The sequence below is a fragment of the Cryptotermes secundus genome, unplaced genomic scaffold, assembly GCF_002891405.2.
Source record: "Cryptotermes secundus unplaced genomic scaffold, Csec_1.0 scaffold649, whole genome shotgun sequence".
In the NCBI taxonomy this organism is placed as follows: domain Eukaryota; kingdom Metazoa; phylum Arthropoda; class Insecta; order Blattodea; family Kalotermitidae; genus Cryptotermes; species Cryptotermes secundus.
In genome coordinates, this window is record NW_019738882.1 from 346,546 (window position 1) to 369,404 (window position 22,859).

General features: G+C 38.2%; 1 protein-coding gene across 1 annotated transcript; it reads right to left on the reverse strand.

The window, feature by feature from the left end:
* Nucleotides 1-951: 951 nt before the first annotated feature.
* Nucleotides 952-19,800, reverse strand: LOC111871225 (D-ribitol-5-phosphate cytidylyltransferase). The gene is made up of 7 exons (XM_023864171.2): nucleotides 19,592-19,800; nucleotides 19,303-19,507; nucleotides 18,125-18,372; nucleotides 13,689-13,839; nucleotides 12,565-12,797; nucleotides 8,439-8,690; nucleotides 952-4,338 (listed from the first exon to the last, which is right to left on the reverse strand). Exons 1-6 carry the CDS (start codon nucleotides 19,682-19,684, stop codon nucleotides 8,457-8,459), a joined length of 1,164 nt encoding a protein of 387 aa, XP_023719939.1. The 5' UTR covers nucleotides 19,685-19,800; the 3' UTR covers nucleotides 952-4,338; nucleotides 8,439-8,456.
* Nucleotides 19,801-22,859: the final 3,059 nt, after the last annotated feature.

A 22,859-nucleotide genomic window follows, 5' to 3' on the forward strand; every position in this document is an offset into this window, starting at 1 on the left:
GCACTCCATGAGCCAATTAGAATGTATTTGGTATACTCACATTAAAACTACCACAGCTGGAGAGACCAGCTAACAATAAAGCCAATGAGCTAGCCAAGCATAGCATCAGACATGGGAGGGATAGCCAAACCCCTATTCCAGCCAAAGACATGAAAAGACTCTGGAGGAAAAAATCCAAAGAGGAATCTCAGCTGTGGCACCAGGAGGTGGGACAGGTCAGGGGACGGCAATACTTTATGTTGTTCCTTGATAAAGGCCCCAACCTCTGGTTTACAAAATGCAAACTGAACAGAAGAGCGGTGACCTCAATCTGCCATCTCTGAAGTGGCCACAGAGCCCTGGCGCATAGTCTAGCACGTTTTAATATCGTGCCATATGCGAAACATCTGACGAAACCCCAGACCACATCTATTGGCAATGTCAAAGATTCACAAAAGAAAGGAAGAACCTTACCAAAGGATTGCTAAAAAGATGGAACACGCTTCCCCTGAAAGTGGACATGATTCTAATCAACATGAACCCAAGTGATGTTAACATACTTGGATCCTTCATCAGTGCAGCTAAGATAAGAATGTAAAATGCGCATGAACTTACACCAACCACCATTGGCAACAAGGAGAGTCCAGGCCAAAGCACAAACATAGTCAAATAAGAAGCCAAAACAGGAGCCACTACTTTAATATAAAAATAAAAAGAATAACCACTGAAACTGTACCAAGCTTAATAGAGTTTCACCTCTAAAGCTCACGATAGTCTAGCTCTGTACTTTAACTAGTCCAGTCCTGTCTTTATATATAAAAAAAAAAACAGAAAGGAACAGGCTTTCACACCTGTGATAGTTTGAAGGTCATCTTTGAAATTATTGTGGGGTTTCCTGTGTAACTACATTTACTGCTCAGCAGTCTAGGCAGTCAAAGGGTTAATAAAGAAAAGAATTTCAGATGGCCTCTATAGACAATAAGAAAGCTTTGGATTTTGTATGTGATGATAACCTTACATATGTGGATATCTACAAGATTTGCTATCTTATTATATCAACTTTTTCAAGTATACTGTATCACAGTGGTTAACAGTTCTCTTCTTATCTGATGGGAAGGAAATGAGTTAATCCAGGATCCTGAAAATAAGAATATGTATCCTTCAAGGCCATCATCCACTGAGTGCTCTCTGGTCTTGCACTCACCAAAACTGTAATTCAGCTGTATACTGAATGATATAAATTATAGATTCAATATTAAATTCCCTAATTTAGAAAACTATAAAATCAGTTCTCACTTTTATGTGGATCTCAAGTGGTATCCAATTTCAGAGGAGCAACTTGCAAATTTCTGAATATAATTACAAAGTGCAGCAAATCTATTCAAATTAACTTTACAATATGTAAAGGTAAGCTGGTACAATATGAGGAAGGACATTAATGAAGACTAATGTATATACAGTATTTACACTGAAAAATAATGAGATGAATGAAGACTTAATAGACATACACAACTTTGTACCTTAGATTTCTGCAGATATGCAGTATCAATCACAGTAAGATTAAGAATATGCTGAAAGCTGTTTTACAATGCAGAATTAATATTGCACTAAAGATTTGGCTGAACATAAATAAAACCAGAGCAATGAACACAAACACTATCTCTATTTCAGCATACTCATGTGGGATCATAAAATGGTTAAATAGACAACTTGCTAGAATTATACATGTTAGCATGACTCAGTACTGTGTGCTTGCCCTACAGCACATTACTTTATCAGCAGAACATGGTGGAATTGGCACTGTGGATATATCATGTCTCAGATATTGCCAAATAACCTGAGACAGTACTTTTACAAGGTAAAGAAAACCAGATGTTTGAATTTGTCTGTAAAGCTGATACAGGGTTTACACCATTACAGATATGTGATCCTGTTATAAAATGAGGATCACTCCGGTAAGAATGAAATACAGTTCATGAAACAAAGTACATGAGGATCATCATCAGCTGATCAAGAGACAGTTGATAAAAATATTTGTAATGAATGGCTAAAAGGGACACCTCAACACAATTTGCCCTAACGATCTAAGACTGAGTCATCTCCACTAAGAACTACAGGAAGTGCTTATTAAAAGAAATGCTGGTAGATGATTGTAAGAGGTAAGGGATGTAGCAGAAGTTAAAAATTTATCCAGGATCATAGTGCAACAGAAGTCTGAGGAAGACTTGTGACAAGCAGAGAAAGCAATTTTTTTATTGCTATAAAGTATATCATAAGACAAAGAGGAACTTCAAGAAACAGCTGGAAGATGTTAATGACCAAGATGATTTTATTATGCAGGAATGTATTAAAGCAAGAGAGGTGCAACTGTAGTTGATTAAATATGAATTTAAGTTTAATTGCATTTTCCTGCAAATGATACTATTGGGTATATGATGTAAATTTATCTGAAAATATATTGAAGCTGGGAAGCTGAATATTTGTACACATGGTACCATGTACAGACCTTCTTCATATCTAAGAAGCTTTTCAGATCACTCCCGCTGCAGAAGAGAAATTTCCGTGTTATCAGGACAGCAAACAGGAGACAGTACACTATAATGTACATCAACATATGAAGAAATAATTTCTGCATACTTCAAATATATATCAGCAAGATAAAGGACATAAAATTAATTATAATTGATCTGCATTTACCTGCAAGGACTATACCTCGAAAACCACTAAAAAATATAAGATTTTACTGTATTATATTCACAGTAAGCAAATTGCTTAATGACTTTTATGCACAATTAAACACCCAGCAAAATTCTGTTGAAACATGGGGTGAAGTGAACATTTTCATAAATAGATTAAAATATATTTCTGTCAGATTTTGTCTGACTTCCCAGGAACATTTAAAATACAATTACTGATGTCCTCAGTATTAAAAACTTGATGGAGGAAAAATTATTACATGATTGTGGTTCCATCATGTAACAACACCTCAACCAAAATAAATAAAGAATAAGTATAAAAGAAATAAGCAGATCTATCAAAGAGGATTCTGAGAAAAATTTACCTAAATTTAAGTAAATAAAAGCTGCTGAGTAGGGTATTCCAGATCCACATAGGTAATGGCTTAGTGGCTCATAGTTTTAAAAGTATTATTTCATAAAGTCTGGGCAATTCATCTTGCAAACTCTGATTTTAAGAAGTCACACCGCACAATATTCTACTTCTTTAGCAGCTTTCCTAAATCTCAACTTTGTGTCAATATACTGGTTGTAATATCCACGATACTTCTTTTAGCATTGTTGCCGATCTCTCTCTCTCCCTCACAATCTTTCATTTTCAATTTCTTGCCAGTTTTTTCCTTTCTTCTCACTCCTTTCCAATACCTGGCTAAACCACAGGTCTCTGTTCTTTATATCTACTACCCCACTTGGTATCCTTGTTCTGTCCATCCTTTGCAGACGGCCAAACTGTTGTAATCATTTCTCCTCTGTGTTAACAAATCTTGAACTCCAACACTTTCTTGAAGAATTTATTTTCTGATTCTATACACTCTTGTTTTTCCCTTGATACTTCTAAATTTTCCATATCCATTGCTTCGATTTTGGTTCTCCAGAAGTGTCCACATATGTTCGTACAGATTTAAAGTATACTTTATGAATTGCTGTTTTGCTCCATTTTAAGACTTTGTTACATGTTTATTTTTAGTGTGATAAAATTCAGAACTGTTTTGTATTCTTCTACTGATCTCTATGTTGATTCTCCCTTTTGACTTTACTTCACTACCCAAACAAATACATAAATAAATTTGTCCACTTCATTAGTAATCAGTAATACTGGTAAGATTTGAACATTACTGACATAAGAATTAAGGAATATGAGAATATATCAGTCAGTCACTATAAATAAAGCAGACTTCCTTCAAATGCCACATTGTTGGTTGCCCTTTTCATAATGCATAGATAAAATATTGACCCAATATACAAGTCACACAAGAATTTCTGAAAACATTTAAGAATAAAACATGTCCTTTGTTAGGGGCAGATCTTGTCATCATTTTATCTTAGAGCACTTGGAAACCAAGAATAAATACTGATCCAAAATAAATAAGCATTCAAAAATAGATGTGTCAAGAGTAAATAACACTAGATAGTACACTCATTTTATGTCTGCTGTACAACACTTAAAAATATATGTAATTACATATCTCAACATTTGAGCATAATACTCGCTTTATACTGAGCTGTAGTATAATTGTGGATTCAGTATCTGTCAACATCAAAACACAGACATATACCTGGTTACATATGTGAGTATTGTGTGGAGCAACTGTTGTACATCTGTTACTGTTCAGATGACCTGAAACTGAGCAAGTTGCTGTCTTAATTTATAGTCTTCACAATATATCATCACATAAACTTAATTTATGTAAGATACAGTCAGCTTCATGACATGCTTTGGTCAGATAACCACCATCAGGTGAAATTAACACATAAAGCTAAACGGAACTACTGAAACTGTATGCTGAGCATACCTCATGATAGTCGTGTGACAAATATTTTGTGAAACTGTTGAGTTTTACACAAACAAGATGCAACATTATACATAACTGCTGGTTTAATACTATAAAAATACAGCAATACCTTGCATAGTCCAGATTCACTATAGTCCGGTTGGAAAATTTCAAATAAAACTAAATTTTAATTGAGCAAAATAAAAATAAATTCTAAAATAATACACAAAATTATTTTTAATACATAAATGATCAGTTTCTCCCCCTTTATACAGTCAAGTCTCTTTATGTGGTTTTAAAGTTATGCGATACGATACATATTTCAATTTTTTCTTGGGTTCCCCATTGTATATGTATGTACCTATGCTCGGGTCGTTCGTTCTTGAGCCCTGACAGCTATCGCTGGAGGAGGTGGAGAGAGCACTACTTTAACAGAATTTTGGAAGAACTACAACATTGGAAACGTTATCGAAAATATAGGCGAAGCATGGCATGAGTTAACGGCAAGCAATATGGGGGCAGCATGGAAACATATCATACCACATTGTGAAAATGATTTCATTGGTTTTGAAACTAATTTTGCTGAAATCACTAATAACATAGTGGAAATTGGACAGCAACTTGGTTTCAGTGAGTTAGATTCCGTCAACATAATTGAGTGCATCAAATCAAACACTAATGAACTACATAATGAAACACTTATTAACACAGACGAACAACGGGCTTATGAAGAATGGGAGGACAACTTAGAAAACGACAACTGTGTTGAAGTGCCTGCATGAGAATTAACAGCTGAACAACTATCAAATTACAGGAATGGTTGAAATCTTGTCAGAGCATATTATGGAAGCTGATATCAATATTGAACGTAGCCTTACAATTCGTCAAATGATAAACAATGCAATTCGTTGCTACAAAGAAATGTATGAAGAGAAAAGGTCAAAGAATAAAAATGTGCAGACATCAATATTACAATTTTTAGAGAATAAAAAATGAATTGCGAAAAACATGAATTTTTTAAAATTATTTCTAATAAAAACATTTGAATTTATTAATCGTGTTTTATTTATTGAAAAACGGAGATTTTTTTGGAACAAATTACCATTTTGTGTATGTATTTAGTTCCTCAATTGGTCTAGTTTCAAACTGTCCAGGATATTGGCAGAACCAATTACCCAGACTCTGCGAGGTATTGCTGTATTGTAAATTAAAAATAAATTTGTTTTTATACTTTCTCTAAGGGGCACACAGTAGCATAGTTGGTTAAGGCACTATGCTACAAGCTGGAGGTCGCAGGATCAAATCCTGATGAGGTCACTGGATTTTCAATTGACGTAATATTTCCAGCTGCACTATGGCCCTGGGGTCGACTCAGTATCTAACAGAAATGAGTACCAGGAATTTTCCTAGGGGTAAAGGGTGGCCGGCATGTAAGGCTAACAATCTTACTGCCATCTATGAGCTGACTGTCTAGAAGATGTGGGAGCCTTGATCTCTTACACCCATATGGGCTTCATGGCCTGTGACAGGGACAGCTTTACTTTTACCTTACTTTCTCTTAAGAATTTCTGTGAAACATCAGTTTCACACATATCCAGGACTAGAGTGAAATACTCTAAAAAATGGTAGATCAGTTTCATTCAAACATAGATAGTTAAGGCGTAAACAGACTTTATTAAGTATTTTGAAAGGGTGTTCACTACATGATTATAGGTTATCAGAGCCAAAAACTGAACAAGTGCTGTAAGAGTGAGTGTCTACTTGCAGCAATGATTGTCCAAAAAACTGTGATTGCTACATGTTCCACCCATCTCAAGTTTCAAATTGGTTATTTAAAGATTCTCTCAGTATTGAGACTATATAGCATCGGATCATAGCATGATTACTGAATCTGGAGCAGTTGATGGAAGAATAATTATTAGGGGAAATCAAAGTACTTGGAGAAAACCTGCTCCAGTTCTGCTTTGTCCACCATAGATCCCACATAAGCTGACCTGGGATCAAATCCAGGCTGCCGCAGTGGGAAGCTAACAACTAACAGCCTGAACTACAGCATGGAATAACCACCCATTCCATCCTTGATTTAATTATCCTAATAACTGGTGTAGAGTACAAATTATAAAAGTCCCTCATTATGTAAAGGGCACATGGTGGCATAGTTAGTTGAGGCACTATGCTACAAGCTGAAAAGTCCCAATGAGGTCACTGGATTTTTCAATTGACCTAATTCTTCCACCTGCACTATGGCCCTGGGGTTGACTCAGCCTCTAACAGAAATGAGTACCAATAATCTTACTGGGGGTAAAGGGTGGCTGGCACATAATGCTCACAACCTTACTGCCATCTGTGAGCCGAATGGCTAGAAAATGTGGGAGCTTCAACATCTCACAACCCCATGGGCCTCCACAGCCTGTTTACAGGGACAGCTTTACCTTTTACCTCATGATGTAATTTTCTCCAGTCACCGTCACTTCCTTTTAGATCAAAATTTTCTCCTCAGCATTATCTTAAACGCCCTCTTTCCACGTTTATCTCTTAATATCAGGCAGAAAATTTCACACCCATTCAAAACAACAGCTAAAACTATAGTTCTGTATGTTATAACTCTTCCATTTTTAGACAGTCAGTGGCAAGACAAGATATCCTAAACTGAATTACAGCAAACATTGCCAAAGTTTAATGTGCTTTTAGTTCTATCATGAATGCAGTATTCATTTCTCACCGGCTGTTCCCACATGTTTGAACTCTGGCCCATTCTTGTTGGATTTATTCACTGTCTTTATAGATCATTATGTTCTGCATTCCAGTGATGAGACATTAACAAATACTTAGTCTCTCTGTAAGTTTTGAAGTTTTCACGGCGATGACTATGAAGAATGTCGTCTTCTGGGTTTAGGCGCCGTGTATTCTTCGTTTTGGCCGACGTTTCTAACTTCATGCTTTCCTTCTCCAGTTGCGGGTGTGGCTTATCTAATCTCCCGTTCCTTGCTGTAGTTATGCTAGCAGCCTTCGCTTCCGTGAAACTCATATCTGCATAGGGTGTTTCCTCGTCAGCAGTCCCTTTAACAATACTAGCCTCTGCCAATTCTGTTTCTTTGTTCTCAACAGCCCCTTCGGGTTCAAACTTACAACTCTGCCTCTCCCCTTCCCTTACATACTCCAACGCCTCAACATCAAAACACAATTGCATCTTATATTCTTTCAAAAAATTACATCCCACTATCAGTTCATTAGTAAGTAGTGGGGAAACTAAAAACACGGCCAAAGTTGTCATTCCCTACATTAAATTCCAGCAAAGTTTGTAACTTGATTTTCTTGGATCGTTTCCCAAAAGCAGTTACTAAACTAACCCCTTGCACTGGCAGCGTCAATAAATTCACAAGCTTCTTGTGATATTAGGTTAATCTCACTTTCGGAGTCTATAATTGCCATCATTGTCAAGTCATTGCCAAATTTAACCCTAATCAGGGGACTCTTACTCAAGGCTTCCTCATTTATAAACAATACCATAGACTCGTAACTTCCTTCTTCATTGCTTTCTTCATCCCTTATCGCTAAATTATCTGGTGGACCTAAATTTCTTTGTTCACTAATGACAAAAACTATTCGGTCCTCAAGATTTCCCACGGCGCCTAAACCCAGAAGACGACTTTCTTCATACTTAGTCTCTCTGTTTTAACTTCTAAATTAACCTCTTTAACTGAAGCTACAACAGTCAAATATTATATATTAAATTATGTGCACAGTACAAACTGTTATAAAAAATACTGCACATGACATATCAAACTGTCATTGTACTTAAGACAGAATGTTGTTTCATGAAGTAAATTTGAAACAGAGCTTCTTGGAACAAAATTTCTACACTACATGAAGAACATCTGTTATGGACATGAATTAGTACAAGTTTCTAACGTTCTATAATCTATGCTGAGAATAACAGTGTACCACTCACCAAGTGTAGCAAACTGCTTCAAAGAAAGAGAGTCTGGCCAGAGAATGTGCTTGCATCAGAGAGGATAAGGCTTGATACCAGGTCAGCCAATCGTCTATCTTCCCCAGGAGTCAGACAATGAATAACAACAACTCCCTTTTGCAACTTTTCATAGTGTTTCGCCATATTTCGTCCACTTCTATGCAGATCATACACTGACATACTTTGCATGCCATCTGCACTTGTGTGTTCTATCACATGGATTATTAGACCCTAGGGATAAAGCAAATTAAATTTGTGTTACTAACTTCATGCTCATTGTTATTCGGACAAAAACATGTATCTGGCTATGAAGTTCAAAGCAACCTTATGAATTAGTCAGGGCCAGATTTACAGTTGTAGGAGCCCTGGAGCAATCAAAATGTGTCAGTAACAACATATTTAATAAAATCTTGGACTATCAGCCATGTTAACTGGTTCAAAATTACCAACATTTCAGGAACCATTTGTCCCCATCATCAGGGTCTTGCATAACCCCCTGATGATGGAGACACAGACGGTCTCTGAAACATCGGTAATTTTTAACCAACTGATATAGCTGATAGCCTGAGAAAATTTCATCAACTTAATGCACTGCAAAAGCTTCAGAACTTACATCAACACATTTAAGTTAAGACAGTTACATATATACACACACACACACACACACACAATGGTCGTACTGAAAGTCATGAGCAACAATTTTTTGTAATGTAACATGCTTTATTATTGACAAATCAAATACACAACCTCAATCTACAGACCTTTCTTTATTTTTCCACATAATCGCCACTTCTTTGTGCACATTTCTCCCAGCGTTCCGGGAGTCTGAAAATTCCCCTTCTGTAAAATTCTGTTCCAACCATCCGAAGATACTGATGCACTGCTTTCTGAATTGCCTCCCTTGTCTCAAAACGTTGTCAGTGCAGCTGATCCTTCACAAATCCGAAAAGATGGTAGTCAGAGGGTGCCAGATCAGGGCTATAGGAGGGGTGTGGTAGAAGTTCGCCCCCCCCATCTTCTGATGCTTCTGATGTGAGGCGAGCATCGTCATGCAGGATGATGATGTTTCGTTCCGGGCGTTTATCGTGCAATGCACGATGGAGCTTCTGCAGCATCTGGACACAACGAGCAACATTGATGGTTTGCCCAGATTTCAGGAATTCGGCCAGAATAAACCCCTCTGCATCCCAGAAGACTGTGCCCATCACCTTCGCAGCTGATGGCACTGTTTTTCCCTTCTTTTTTGATGGAGAATGCAAATGGTGCCATTTCATATTCCATATTCTGCCGTTTCGTTTCAGGCTTGAAATGGTGAAACCAGCTTTCGTCACCTGTCACAATACAGAGCAAAAAATCATCGCCCTCATGTCGATATCTCTGTAGCAGTTCTGAGGTGATGGCTTTTCACTGACCTTTGTGGTCTTCGGTCAATAACCGCGGGACCCAACAAGCACAAACTTTCCTATAACCCAAACTTTCAGTCATCTCCTGTACTGCACTGTGCCCTATTCCAAGTTTTTGGGCTATTGTGTCCACAGTCATGCGCCTGTCATCTTGAATGATCTCATCCACTCTATCCTTCTTGCATTCAGTTGAGGCTGTTTGAGGACGACCGCTCCGAGGTTCATCTTCGATGCTGGTGTTCCCATCTTTAAAATGTTTCGCCCATCTTCGAACACTGCTTGCACCCATGCACACACTTCCATAAGCACACTGAAGTCTCTGGTGAATTTCTGCAGCAGGGATTTCCTCTTTCACAAGAAATTCGATGAGAGCACACTGGCGAAATGACATATCGTTATCGGCCATTTTGTTTGGAGTGATACTGGTCACATGATGCAAGTTACTGACGTCACAAGACACTCAAGGTTAACAAAACAGCTGATTCCACCTACCACTGTATTCTCTTTCGTCTGCTGTTCCCAGGTTGCATGCAAAAAAAAGTTGCTCATGACTTTCGGTACGACCTTCGTATATATAAATTATCATATTAATTTTTGTCAAACACAATAATTCACCAAATAACTCACGTAGCATAGTTGGTTGAGGCACTATGCTACAAGCTGGAAGGTCGCGGGTTCAAGTCCCGATGAGGTCATTGGATCGTTTTCAATTGACCTAATCCTTCCAGCCACACTATGGCCCTGGGGTCGACTCAGCCTCTAACAGAAATGAGTACCAGGAATATTCTTGTGGCTAAAGGGTGGGCGGCACATAGGGCTGACAACCTTGCCGTCATCTATGAGCCGACTGTCTAGAAAATGTGGGAACCTCAACATCTCACAACCCTACGGGCCTCCACAGCCTGTTACAGGAATACCTTTACTTAATCACTTACAGTTTATTGTGTACAATTGAGATTTATTGGTCTAGAATACGATGTTGCTACATGTTCCAGCTCATAGAGCCATCCTCAGACAATACAATAACAAGTCTTATTACCACTGAATTGTGAATTACATATGGATCCATATATTACTCCTATATAGTGTGTTACAAAATAAAATGAAATGAAAAAAATATATGATAGAATTCAGTCACTTTTCTAATCACCTTTATATTACTTACTTATTCATGAAGCTGAGCCCTTCTGGAGGAGCCACCAATTCTGCAGCTACCCAAGAATTTCCCAGCATTTTATGGAACCCGAAGGTTCATTACTGTGTTCACAAGAGCCCTCCACTGGTCCCTATCCTGAGCCAGATATATCCAATCCATACCATCCCACCCTCTCTCTCTAAGATCCATTCTAATATTGTCCAGCCACCTGCACCTTGGTCTTCCCTGTGGTCTCTTCCCTTCTGGCTTTCCCACCAATATACTATATGCATTCCTCGTCTCTCCCGTTCGTGCTACATGACCTGCCCACCTCATCCTCCTTGACTTGATCATTCTAATTATACTTGGAGAAGAGTACAAGTTATGAAGCTCCTCATTATGCAGTTTTCTCCAACCTCCTGTCACTTCATCTCTCTTCGGTCCAAATATTCTCCTCAACACCCTGTTCTCAAAGACCCTCAGTCTTTGTTCATCCCTTAATGTCAGAGACCAAGTTTCACACCCATACAGAACCACAAGCAAAATTATAGTTTTGTATATTCTAATTTTTGTTTTTGGACAGCAGACGGGAAGACAAAAAGTTCTGGACTGAATGGTAGCCAGCATTACCCCGAGTTCAATCTCCTCTTAATTTCCTCCTGAATCAGGTTTTGATTTCTGATTTGTTATCGTCGTTCCAAAATATCGGAACTGTGCCACATTTTCAAAACATCTGCTTCCTATATTTATGTCATGATTTTGCCCTGCATTTTGGTGACAAGACAGCAACATATACTTAGTTTTCTGTGTTTACTTCTAGACCAACCTCTTTAATTGCGTCAATTAAAGTTTGTGTGTTTTTCTTTATGGTATCTACATTATCACCCAGTAGATTCACATCATCGGCAAAGACCAACAGCTGATGTGTCCTGTTTAATTTCAGTCCCACCTGGTTTCCCTGGACCTTCCTAATGGCAGGGAAAACGCACAGATTATATAGTTGCATTCTTATACTGGACCTAAAATTAGTTTAGAATCATATGTAAACAAACATTTAAATTTATTTATTATTGTGTTTGTAAGTGAAAAAGTAAAGCTATCCCTGTACCAGCCCATGAAGGCCCATTGGGTTGTGAGACGCTGAGGGTCCCACATTATCTAGACAATCACCTCAAAGATGGCGGTAAGGTTGTCAGCCTTACGTGCCAGCCATGCTTTACTTCCCACGAAAATTATTTAATTAATTCCTGGTACTCATTTCTGTTAGAGGCTGAGTGAACCCCGGGGCCATAGTGCAGCTGGAAGGATTAGGTCAACTGAAAAAAATCCAAGGACCTCATCAGGACTTGAACCCATGACCTTCCAGCTTGACAAGGATTAATATGATAATTATTATATGTAGTATAATGGAGCTGCATCCTTCCTGAGAAGCAAACAGTTGCTCAGCCACTGAAATTTTCAGCATTTTATGGAACACAAAGGTTCAATATCATGTTCACAAGAACCCACCATCCATAAAGTACATGAACTCTAAACTTGCTACTTAAAAGAAAAAAAAAAATCTTACCTGATGATCTACATCCAACATAGCTTCAAAGTCCAATAGTTGATTGTCTTGATCAATCTCATGCAGATGGAAGAAGACTACAGTATTGAAAGTTTCTCCAGAAGTCAATCTGGTTGTATCCATAGATGTTACCACACTCTTCACCATTGACACTTTAGACTCAAGGGTTTCTGTCAAGAGCTTCACGGTTTCATTCTCTTCAGAAGACATAATGCAAACTTGGTTTGTTCTCTCTGAATGAGTAATAAAAAAGGTCCTTCACAACACATAACTGTGATAAAATACTTGTATAAAAATCAAGTTAAAATTAATAATAATACTAATAATTTTCTTTATTGCTAGTGGGGTGGGACTAAGTCCCTTGCACTGCGGCCACACTTTTCACCTTAATATAATATAGCCAGAAAATTGAAAACTGAACTACAGACAAATAAAACTGGTGGCAAGATCTGTGAGGGATTAACAGTTGCAGTTTTCAAGCATTACTACAAATCCTTGCATTCAGCTTCACAGATACAACAGGTGCACATAGCACTCAGGAAGTTTCCAGTATTTTATGGGCTCTGAAAGTTCATCACCATGTTCACAAGAGCCTGCCACTGGTCTATACCCTAAGCCACACGAGTAAGTCCACACTTTCTCGTCCCATCTCTTTAAGATGCATTTTGATATTACCCCCCACATATGTCTAAATCTTCCTAGCTGTCTCTTTCCTTCAGGTTTTCTTACCAAAACTTTGAATGCATTTGTCTCCCATGCATTCTATCTGCTCTGCCTATCCCATCCTACTTATTTTGATCATTCTAATTATATTTACTGAGGAGTACAAGTTACAAAGCTCCTCATTATGTAATTTCCTCCAGTTCCCTAATACTTCTTCCCTCAGATTCAAATATTCTCTTCGCTGCCCTATTCTCAAGCATTCTAATGCTGCTATGTCCTTCCTTTAATGTAAGACATGACGGTTCACACATATATGTAATTATAGTTTTTTTTTTTTAGTAAGGCTGAACCTGTTGCCTTAAATTTCAGGCTAGAATACATAGCATCATATCCCAGAAGACAGTAATCTTCTGTCGCTGTTGAGAGAACCTCATCACAATTCAATTTCTTAATGTACTTGCCTCTCAGACAGCCAACAGCGGCATAAATATCCTTCTTGTGAGTCACCTTCCACAGGTCAGGAGGCCCCTCAATGAGTCTAGCCTGGACTCCAGTGTGAGTGAGAGCTAGTTGCAAGCATTCTGTCCCAGTGTCCAGCTCCTCGTCACTGCACTGAACACAGCATGCTATCAACATTACATAACTACCAGTAGATTATTAATTTTAAGTGAATAATTTTCCAATTCTGACTGGAATTTGAACTAAGATCTTTTGAACTCGATAAAATTGCTTTATTCGTTAAGAATGCTAAGATCATCTTCAGAAACTATTTCTCCAAAACCAATTTTAACATTATTTTATGGTTTACACAACTTGTTTTTCTACTGGTCCTTTTCCATGAGATCCTCCATCCAAAATATTATACAAACATTTCTTGTTTTCCCTATACAACAAAAAAATTCCACCCATTTCAATCTTCCTAATGTACCAAGAGAAGAATACAAATTATGACATTCTCATCTGTCATTTTCACCAATCCCCTGCTTCATCACACCCCTATATCTAAATGTTCTGCATACTTTTTTCTCAAATACCCCAAATCCCTGTTCCTCCCAAAGAATGAGACACTCACACAGAACAAGTAAGATTTCAGTCTTTAATTAGCTTCGTTATTCTGCAACCAGCCAGTTGTCAGGTCAGCAATGAAGCCGCAAGCTTAAAATCTGATAAGGACATATGCACTGCCTACTTGGGGTTAGTGCACACATCAGGAGGTGGTGATAGATTAAGTATGGAGCAATGGTTCAATGAGTAAGAGATCAGACTTGAAGAAACTTGGAGAAAAACCTGCACCAGTGCCATTTCATCCACAACAAATTCTGTCCCATCAAGTAACATCAGTAGCTGAAACTAAGCCCAATGAATTGCCTTGGCCTATACAAGCAGAGCATTCTAGAACAAACAAAATATGCACTGGCAATTCCACAGGGAAGAGAAACCCCTTTCAACAGCCAGCTGACCTGACTTGATGTATGACACTGCGAACACTTGGAAGAAGTCAAATTTAGAGACGTTCGTGTTCCATGAAAAGTAATGAGGACAAAGTTCAAATGTCCACAGTGCAATGTGGAGTCATGTGTCAGTCTTTATTTCAAGCTCTCCCACACAAAATTGCATTTCTGAAGACTGTCAGACACACATCAGAGAAAGCAGAGAACACAAATAAATAATGATACTAATGTTACTGAATAATATCTTTAAATAACACTGTACTGATAAATTAACAAGTGCAGAGGTGTGTAGACTTCGTGAAAAAGGTTAACAAGATAAGCAGAAGCATTTTTTGAAGTATGTTTACACATCTGTGTCTTAGTTTGACAATTCATAAAAACAAAGTAAGAATGGCTATTCGGAGAGAAATATAAATATTTAAAAATTTTTGTAACTATCAGGGGAATAATGAACATGAGCTTATTCTTGGGAATTTACATAATTCTTAAGGACATCATGATGTATTCTCATTAGGGCACTTACAACTACATTTCAAGGAGGGAACAATATTTCCTTTCAACCAATATAGGTACAGACAAAATCTTTAAAAAAAGTTTAAACAGTATGCAAGCAAGTAGATTCTAAAGGGTTCTGATGATGGTAACACACAGAATTACTGGGTTTTTGGACTTTGTCCATCATCTGGTATTTTAGAAACTGGAAAACACAACATTTCAGAAAATATTTCAGCCCTCAGGTGTGGGGGATAAACACCTACTCTGTTGGGTCCCTTAGAAAGACTTAACCTCAATCACTGGACAACCCCTGGCTAGGTTTATAGCATGAATTTCTACCTCCTTCTCTATCCTAGTTCCACACATGTGCGTGCCTTATCACAATTCTTATTGCAGATTTCTTGTTATCTCCCTCCAAATTAGTCTGGCCTCAGGTAATTAAAAAGCTCAGTGAATCTGACAGGGGTTCTGTTCATGTAACTAGACTGACATTGTAGCAGGAGCTACAAACTATAGGGCATGATCTGCTGTACTGAGCCTGGACTGACAGAGGCCCTCTATATGTTGTACATGGAGATCGAAAAGTCGTGGCCATCAAACTAAAAGTTGCTATATTGTACTGCAATTAATATAATTATATCTCCTACCGCTAGATGGTACTGTAGAAGTACTAACGGCTAGAAATGCCATCTGTCGTGTATCGGTCATACGATGTCTGCAGTATAGCTTTGTTTATTGCGTGACAGACATGTTGTTTTCCCAAGAATGAGTTTTCACTGTGGAACATTATTTCGCCAGTCGTTCTTATGCACGTCACAGACGAGTTTCGTCGGGAAGATCTGGATTCTGCAGTTCCTAATGATTCGACGATAACAAGAATAATCAACCGATTTCGGGAATGTGGATCAGTTTCAGATAGGAAGAGATCTGGGAGACCGGCCATTTCGACTGAGGCTAAACTGGATGACACGGAGAAAATGTTACAGCATTCCCCTTCAAAAAGCCTGAGGAAACTATCAGCGCAATCGGGGATTTCATACGGAAGTGCTCAGAAAGCGATGAAGTCACACCTTCATGCATATCGTGTTCACTGTGTGCAGGAACTGAAGGACCTGGATAAAGGAAAATGCTTAGTGTACTGTAGATGGTTTCGGACATTTGTTGGCAGCCACGGAATTGAAGAGTTTGATCGGGTTTTATTCTCTGACGAAGCATGGTTTCACCTTAGTGGCTAGGTGAACAGTCAAAACAATAGGATTTGGTCATCTTAAAATCCACGTTACATGAAAAGCCCTTGCACTGTCAGAAAATTGATGTGTGGTGTGCTGCATCACGTCGTCAAATAGTGGGCCAATTTTCTCTGAAACAACAGCGAACAGTCCAGTGTACCAAGACATAACAGTTTATTGCATTTCTTGAAATCGATGAACATGAATGCTGGCTGCAGCAAGACGGTGCCACATGTCACACATTTAATGAAACCATGCAGTTCCTGCACGAGTTTTTCGGTGACCATGTCATTTCAAAAGGATTGAGGTTCCCGCGTTCGCCCGATTTGTCACCCTCAGATTTTTTTCCTTTGGGGGTACCTCAAAGGAATTGTCTATAAAAACAATCTGCAGACACTGGATGACCTCAAGAGGAACATTACGACAGTGATAAACAGCATCAGTTTACAGGTGCTCCAGAAAGTGGCCTCAAACATGGTAAATAGAGCTCATGCGTGCACTGCTTAACAGGAAAGCCATTTCGAGCATATGTTGTAAAAATATGATTTGATTTTGCATTTCTAAGATGTAAGGGTATAAACATTAATAGTAAATGCATGTCTTGTAGTCTGTGCATTAAACCAGCAAAATATAACTGCTTAGTGTGATGTGCGCAACCTCTCGATCTCCCTGTATATCCATACATTTAATAACATGTAAAATGTAAATTGCACATACTTACAACAGACTTATTAATGTTGGCTGTGACTCTGGCAAACGATAGACCCATCCTCTCTTCAGAGAGAGTACCCCACATCAACAAACCTGCATCTGTCTGACAGTAATAAGGATCTGGTCTTAAGTTCCAAATGGGTGCTTTATTGCAAGACAGACTGGCCGACTGATGGTCGGTCATAACATGACTTTGACTCTGACAGGGGTTGTCCAGTGATTGATGTTAGCTCTTTCAAAGGGACCCAACAGAGTACATGCCTTCACCCCTCACCTGAGGACAGAAACAGATCCGGTTTCCAAAGGTTGTGTTTTCTGGTTTCTCGAATACTGGAAGATGGACAAAGTCCAAAACCCAGTAATTCTGAGTATGGAAACAACTAAAAATTTGAGCATTCACACCACTAATTCCCAGCTCCTTTTCTATTCACGGTCCTTCTGTATGACCTCACATTCAGATGCAAATTCTCACTTTCCTGACTATAGAAAATTCCACGATAAAGGATCTTTCTAGAAAAGTTAATGGTACATCAGTTGGTCAAGCAATCTTCTGAAGAATGCCATCTTCTGGGACGTGGCGCCATGTAACTCTTGTGTGAACCGATGTTTCGGAGGAACGTATCACCTCCATCATCAGGGCAGAAAAATCCGTGAGCAACGAACCAGGGTGAGCAGGTGGCTGCAGTCTGTTCACACTAGTCCCTCGCTCGCAGATTTTTCTACCCTGAAGATGGAGGACATACATTCTTTGGAAACGTTGGTTCACACAGGACTTACACAGCGCCACATCCCAGAAGACAGCATTCTTCGTAGTCGCCACCATAAAAACCTCAAATCTTACAAGAAATCTTCTGCTCTTATGGAATTAAAAGGACCATTCTCACATTTACAAAAACTCACTACTAGATACCACCCTAAGCATGCTGAATCCAGTCAACACCCCCAAATATTATCATCTAATATCGTTTTCAAAATTATTCCACCCTGTGTCATGACTATCAGGAGGTAAACCTTGTTGTAAGCAGATGTCAGAATGTCAAATTGGAAAGCTTGTGGCGTTTCGCTGGATACATGTTTGGACCTATCCAGACTGTGGTCCAGGAACCCATCTGAGTTGGTTTGAAGGACTGTGGAGACAAGGGGCCTAATGGCACCAGCTACACCATGGGCTTCTGCTGCAACCACCAATTCCTCAACCAATTCTGATGGTACAAGAGGGCGTGCAGCATCATGAACAATCACCACTTTCAAGTTGCTCTCTAGAACAAGAAAATATACTGCTGTTATAGCATCATTTAATAGACAACCAATTTTCTCTGATCACTATAAAAGTATTTATCTGACACACAGTGTGTATATGAATGTGTTGTAATTTACAGCAGCCCTGCACTACACAGCATGAGCTATCCCAGCTTGCCCTGCTGTTGTATTGGCAACAACTCATTAAGTTTTGCATCCTTACTGGTATTTTCCACACACACTCATGTCTCCCAAAGAAAGGAGACATCAGCAATATAGTTACTTGGAAGTGTAGGAGCTGTGAAGAGTAATATATAATTCATTAAAAGCATACAGACATATGTGTATTACCAGATCATGACATTATTTGTGAATTCTGATATCTGGAGTCATCTCAGGAATGTACTGCTTTCAAATACAGAGGTATGCCTGCATACAAAGAACATAACAAAAATTGCAGCAACAAAGAGAGAGTCTTGGAAAATGACATTCATGTCTGCTTCCTCAAAACATAACACAACAAATATCAGAATAAGGTACATAAAAAATTAAACATGAAATATCTCTCATAATAATTAAGTTCATATATGTTATCCATCAGCTTGAAGCTGTCTGTGAAAATTTAATATGAAAAATATTCTTACCTCCTTACTTGTTTTGCTTCTTTTTCAGACTTCAAAATATTTACATGAGTACAGCATATGACAGAAGACAGATTTGTTACTGCATTGTGAACTGTTCATCTTGTCGTTGACACTTTTAATGGCAACGTTTTTAATAATAAATGGATATTACTTGTTTTGTTGACAATTCACGTTTGAAAACACATATCACGAAATAAATGCTACACTGCCTAATAATCTGGTTTCATTTTACATTGGCTTCACTATTGTAACAGCTTATTTTTCTGTTACATTTGTTCACGTGTAGATCTATGTTCATAATCTTACCATTTCTTTGAAGTGCTTGCACCCCTGCTCGGATTGATCGATGACGTGTGTGTTCTCCCTGTACAACAGATACTTTTTCCCTGTTAGCATGTGATTCTTCAAGCAAACCTTGCACATGCTCTGGATTATCAACGACAAGTATGATCTTTTTAACCCACTGCATACGATTAAATTCTTCTAATGCATATAGAAAGAGTGGCTTCCCCTGCAGAAATAGCACATATTTTTAAGTCATGTTACTTGAAAATTGCATTTTCGCAGTACTGACAGAATGCGATATTACTCTTACCAATACTTCATAATATTGTTTAGGAACAGGAACTCCAAATCTCTCACTAAAACCTGCTGAAGGTAATATAACGCCAACACTAAAATTAATCATTTGTTAAAATGACACGCCAATAAGTAAATTTACAAAAAGTAAATAAATAAAGTTTATAAATGTTTAAAAAAGTTGTACTATAAGTAACACAACCACCATGTGTACCGCCATCGATCTCAAAACATCAAAGACGATGCACTATCGATCTGCTACAGCACCACGGGTCACTACGTTGGCTTGGATTATACATGGATATGCTATTGCATCTTAGGTATGACGCCATGCGTAGTCAATGTAGATGATGTAGATGTAGAACAATGTGGAGCATGTCGTAGTTGGACAAAGTTGGGAATTAACGGAAGTTCTTTGATTTACATGATTGCTTACCATGTCTACATCGTAGTAGAATGAATTATTACAAAGTAATGTATTTAGCCGTGGTAGAAGACATATGATTCACAGAACTGAGTCTTCAAACTTTATTTATCTGTACCATTTAAAATTCATATTTCAGCACCGGTGTGGCGTCACTAGCTCTCCGAAGGGAAAAGTTTTACAGTTTGCATTACAGTAATAACTCCCAAAGTTGCCCTTTAGCCTAAGTTGCCTTCCAGACATCGCCTTTACGTAACATGCCTTAATTATATGGAAGAATGCATGAACAGGTGACCATGCTGAAGAAAGCAGTCTTCTGGGATTTGGCACCGTGTATATGTGGTGTTAACCGACGTTTCGGAGGAACGTATCGCCTCCATCTTCAGGGTAGAAGAAAAAGTATAAGAAATCTGCAAGCGACNGTGACCATGCTGTCTGTATGTGTAACCCAATTTAAAATTTGGTATCGTTTCAACGGTTTTAAGGAAATTATTCCTCCTGCTTGGCGATGTTCCTTACTTATGTTTTCAAGTGGTCAATACTGTTTTAACTCAGAAGATTACAATACGAATCTTCACTATCATGGGAATTTAAAATTTCATAGATGACAGGCATTTATGGGCTTTATCCTCATGATGCATCAGCTGACATGCTTTGTTTAATGTGAGTCAGTAAATTTGTGTGATGATATACATATGATTGGCCAAGTTGTGGCCAAGAAAAATACACAGCAAACCAGTTATCAAAACTAAATTGACCATCTGTTTTCTTAATGTGGCATATATCATCCTGTGTAAGGAATTGTGTAAGGAATGCGCCCTAGAACTCTATGTAAATTCTGTCTGTAAAATTGCAGCAGATAATATTATTAAGAGGGTCTAGAAAACTTTTCCAGGTTAAAACCAATAACCTTGGATAACATTGACCAACTACACTACAATTCTAAAAGAATGGCCTAAAAGCACTTAAATTTCCACAAAAATGAAACTGTCATAATGCCAGTAACAATAGAAATCCCTCAAGTATTCCCATTAAACTACCATTGAAATTTCAATTTGTGGCGTTGGTCGTGGACAGAGATGTTGACTTCCTCTTACACCTTCATGAGAAAAAATCATCTTGATCCTCCACAGCAGGATATGTTAGGCAAATAAGATACCTTTAAATTGTTTTAGAAACACTACCAGCTCCCATTCACTGGCTGTCAATTCTTGTAAAATTACATGCAATAGCACAATAACTATGAAATATTACAGTGTAAGAGAGTAAACCTGATGCTCAAAATTAAAAATTTAGGATAAAAGTGGTTCAGTTGGGATCATTCCCATGTTATTCTTCTTGTTGTTGGTCATGTTTGCACTGCACCTATTATGCAATAGAATATCTTATTTTTATGTGTCTGTCCTGCACTTCTCTACTGTTTCTTTGTCACATTTTCATTAATTAACGATGCCGTAAGTATGGAGACTGCATAGCATCGATGGCATATGATTAATCAATGTGGAGCAGTTGGGAGAATGAAAATTAGCAGGGGAAACGGAACTACTTATTTTTGCTAGCTCTGTGATTGGCGCCTGCAGCTGTTGAGTTAGCACTAGAGAAACAAATAATTGAAATGTTTGTTATTGTTGTTGTTGTTGTTGTTGCTGATACTTCTGTTATCATCATCAGTGTTTGTGTAATTAGCTTTCAGCTGCTTTTAAGCACTTTAACAAATTAACTGAATCAAATTATTGCTGTTGCTATTTTTTATTACTGTATATCATTCCTTACTGATTTAACTGATGTATTTCATTAATACTTTTAGTAATCAAAACGAAATACTGATGAAGTGTAACATTTACCGACTCAAAATTAGCAAGAGCATTCAGAATGGACATCAACTGGCCACATGAGATAAGTTTTATTTTGTCACCAGGTGTTGGAGAAGAATGGAGAAGATCAGTTGGACCGATTATGTGAGAAATGAAGAAGTGTTAATTAGAGTCAGTGAGCAGAGGAATATCCTACATGAAATAAGAAAACGGAAGGCTAATTGGATTGGTCATGTTTTACGCAGAAACTGCCTTCTAAAAGAAGCTATCGAAGGAAAGATAGATGGGCGGATAGAAGTGACAAGAAGACGAGGAAGAAGACGTAAGAAGATGCTGGATGACCTTGGGGACAGAAGAGGATACTGTCATTTGAAGGAGAAAGCTCTAGATCGCATTAAGTGGAGGAATTGTTTTGAAAGAGACTGTGGACCTGTCGTCTTGACAGATTACTGATGATGATGATGAGTGCATACAGACATGACGAGGTTAATGGGTGCAGTTTACATCTACTTATTATGAATGCACCAAAATGATATAAAAGATAAATTTAATTGATAATTAAGTAACGCTTATAGCAGCAAGATCAAATATATTGTAATTAAATAAAAAGTTGTCCCTGTGTTTAACTCATTAAACACAACACCATAAAGACGTATGGGGGGAGTGAAAGTAAAGATTCTTGGCACTAGCTGGAGGTGAGCTTCACGCCCCGACGACTTTACCCGTGGGGAAAGAACCACCGGTACTCATTGAATAGGAGCCTAGGTGGGCCCCAGATCCTGTCTGAATGAATTGAAGATGACATCTTGCCCCTACCAGGGCTCGAATTCCGACCTCTCGGCAGTCCAGCCCTGTAGCCGGCCGCTATACCGTCCATACCGACTGTTCTATCTCGGCTCATTTTGACCATATAAATGAAGAGAATATAAGCCTAAGCGTTTCAGTACTTAATTATGCCATTTATTACGTTCTCTGTGATTTTTTGTGTCATGAAGAATACTGTCCTCTGGGACGTAATGCTGTGTATCCGGTAGAAGTCCACCGAT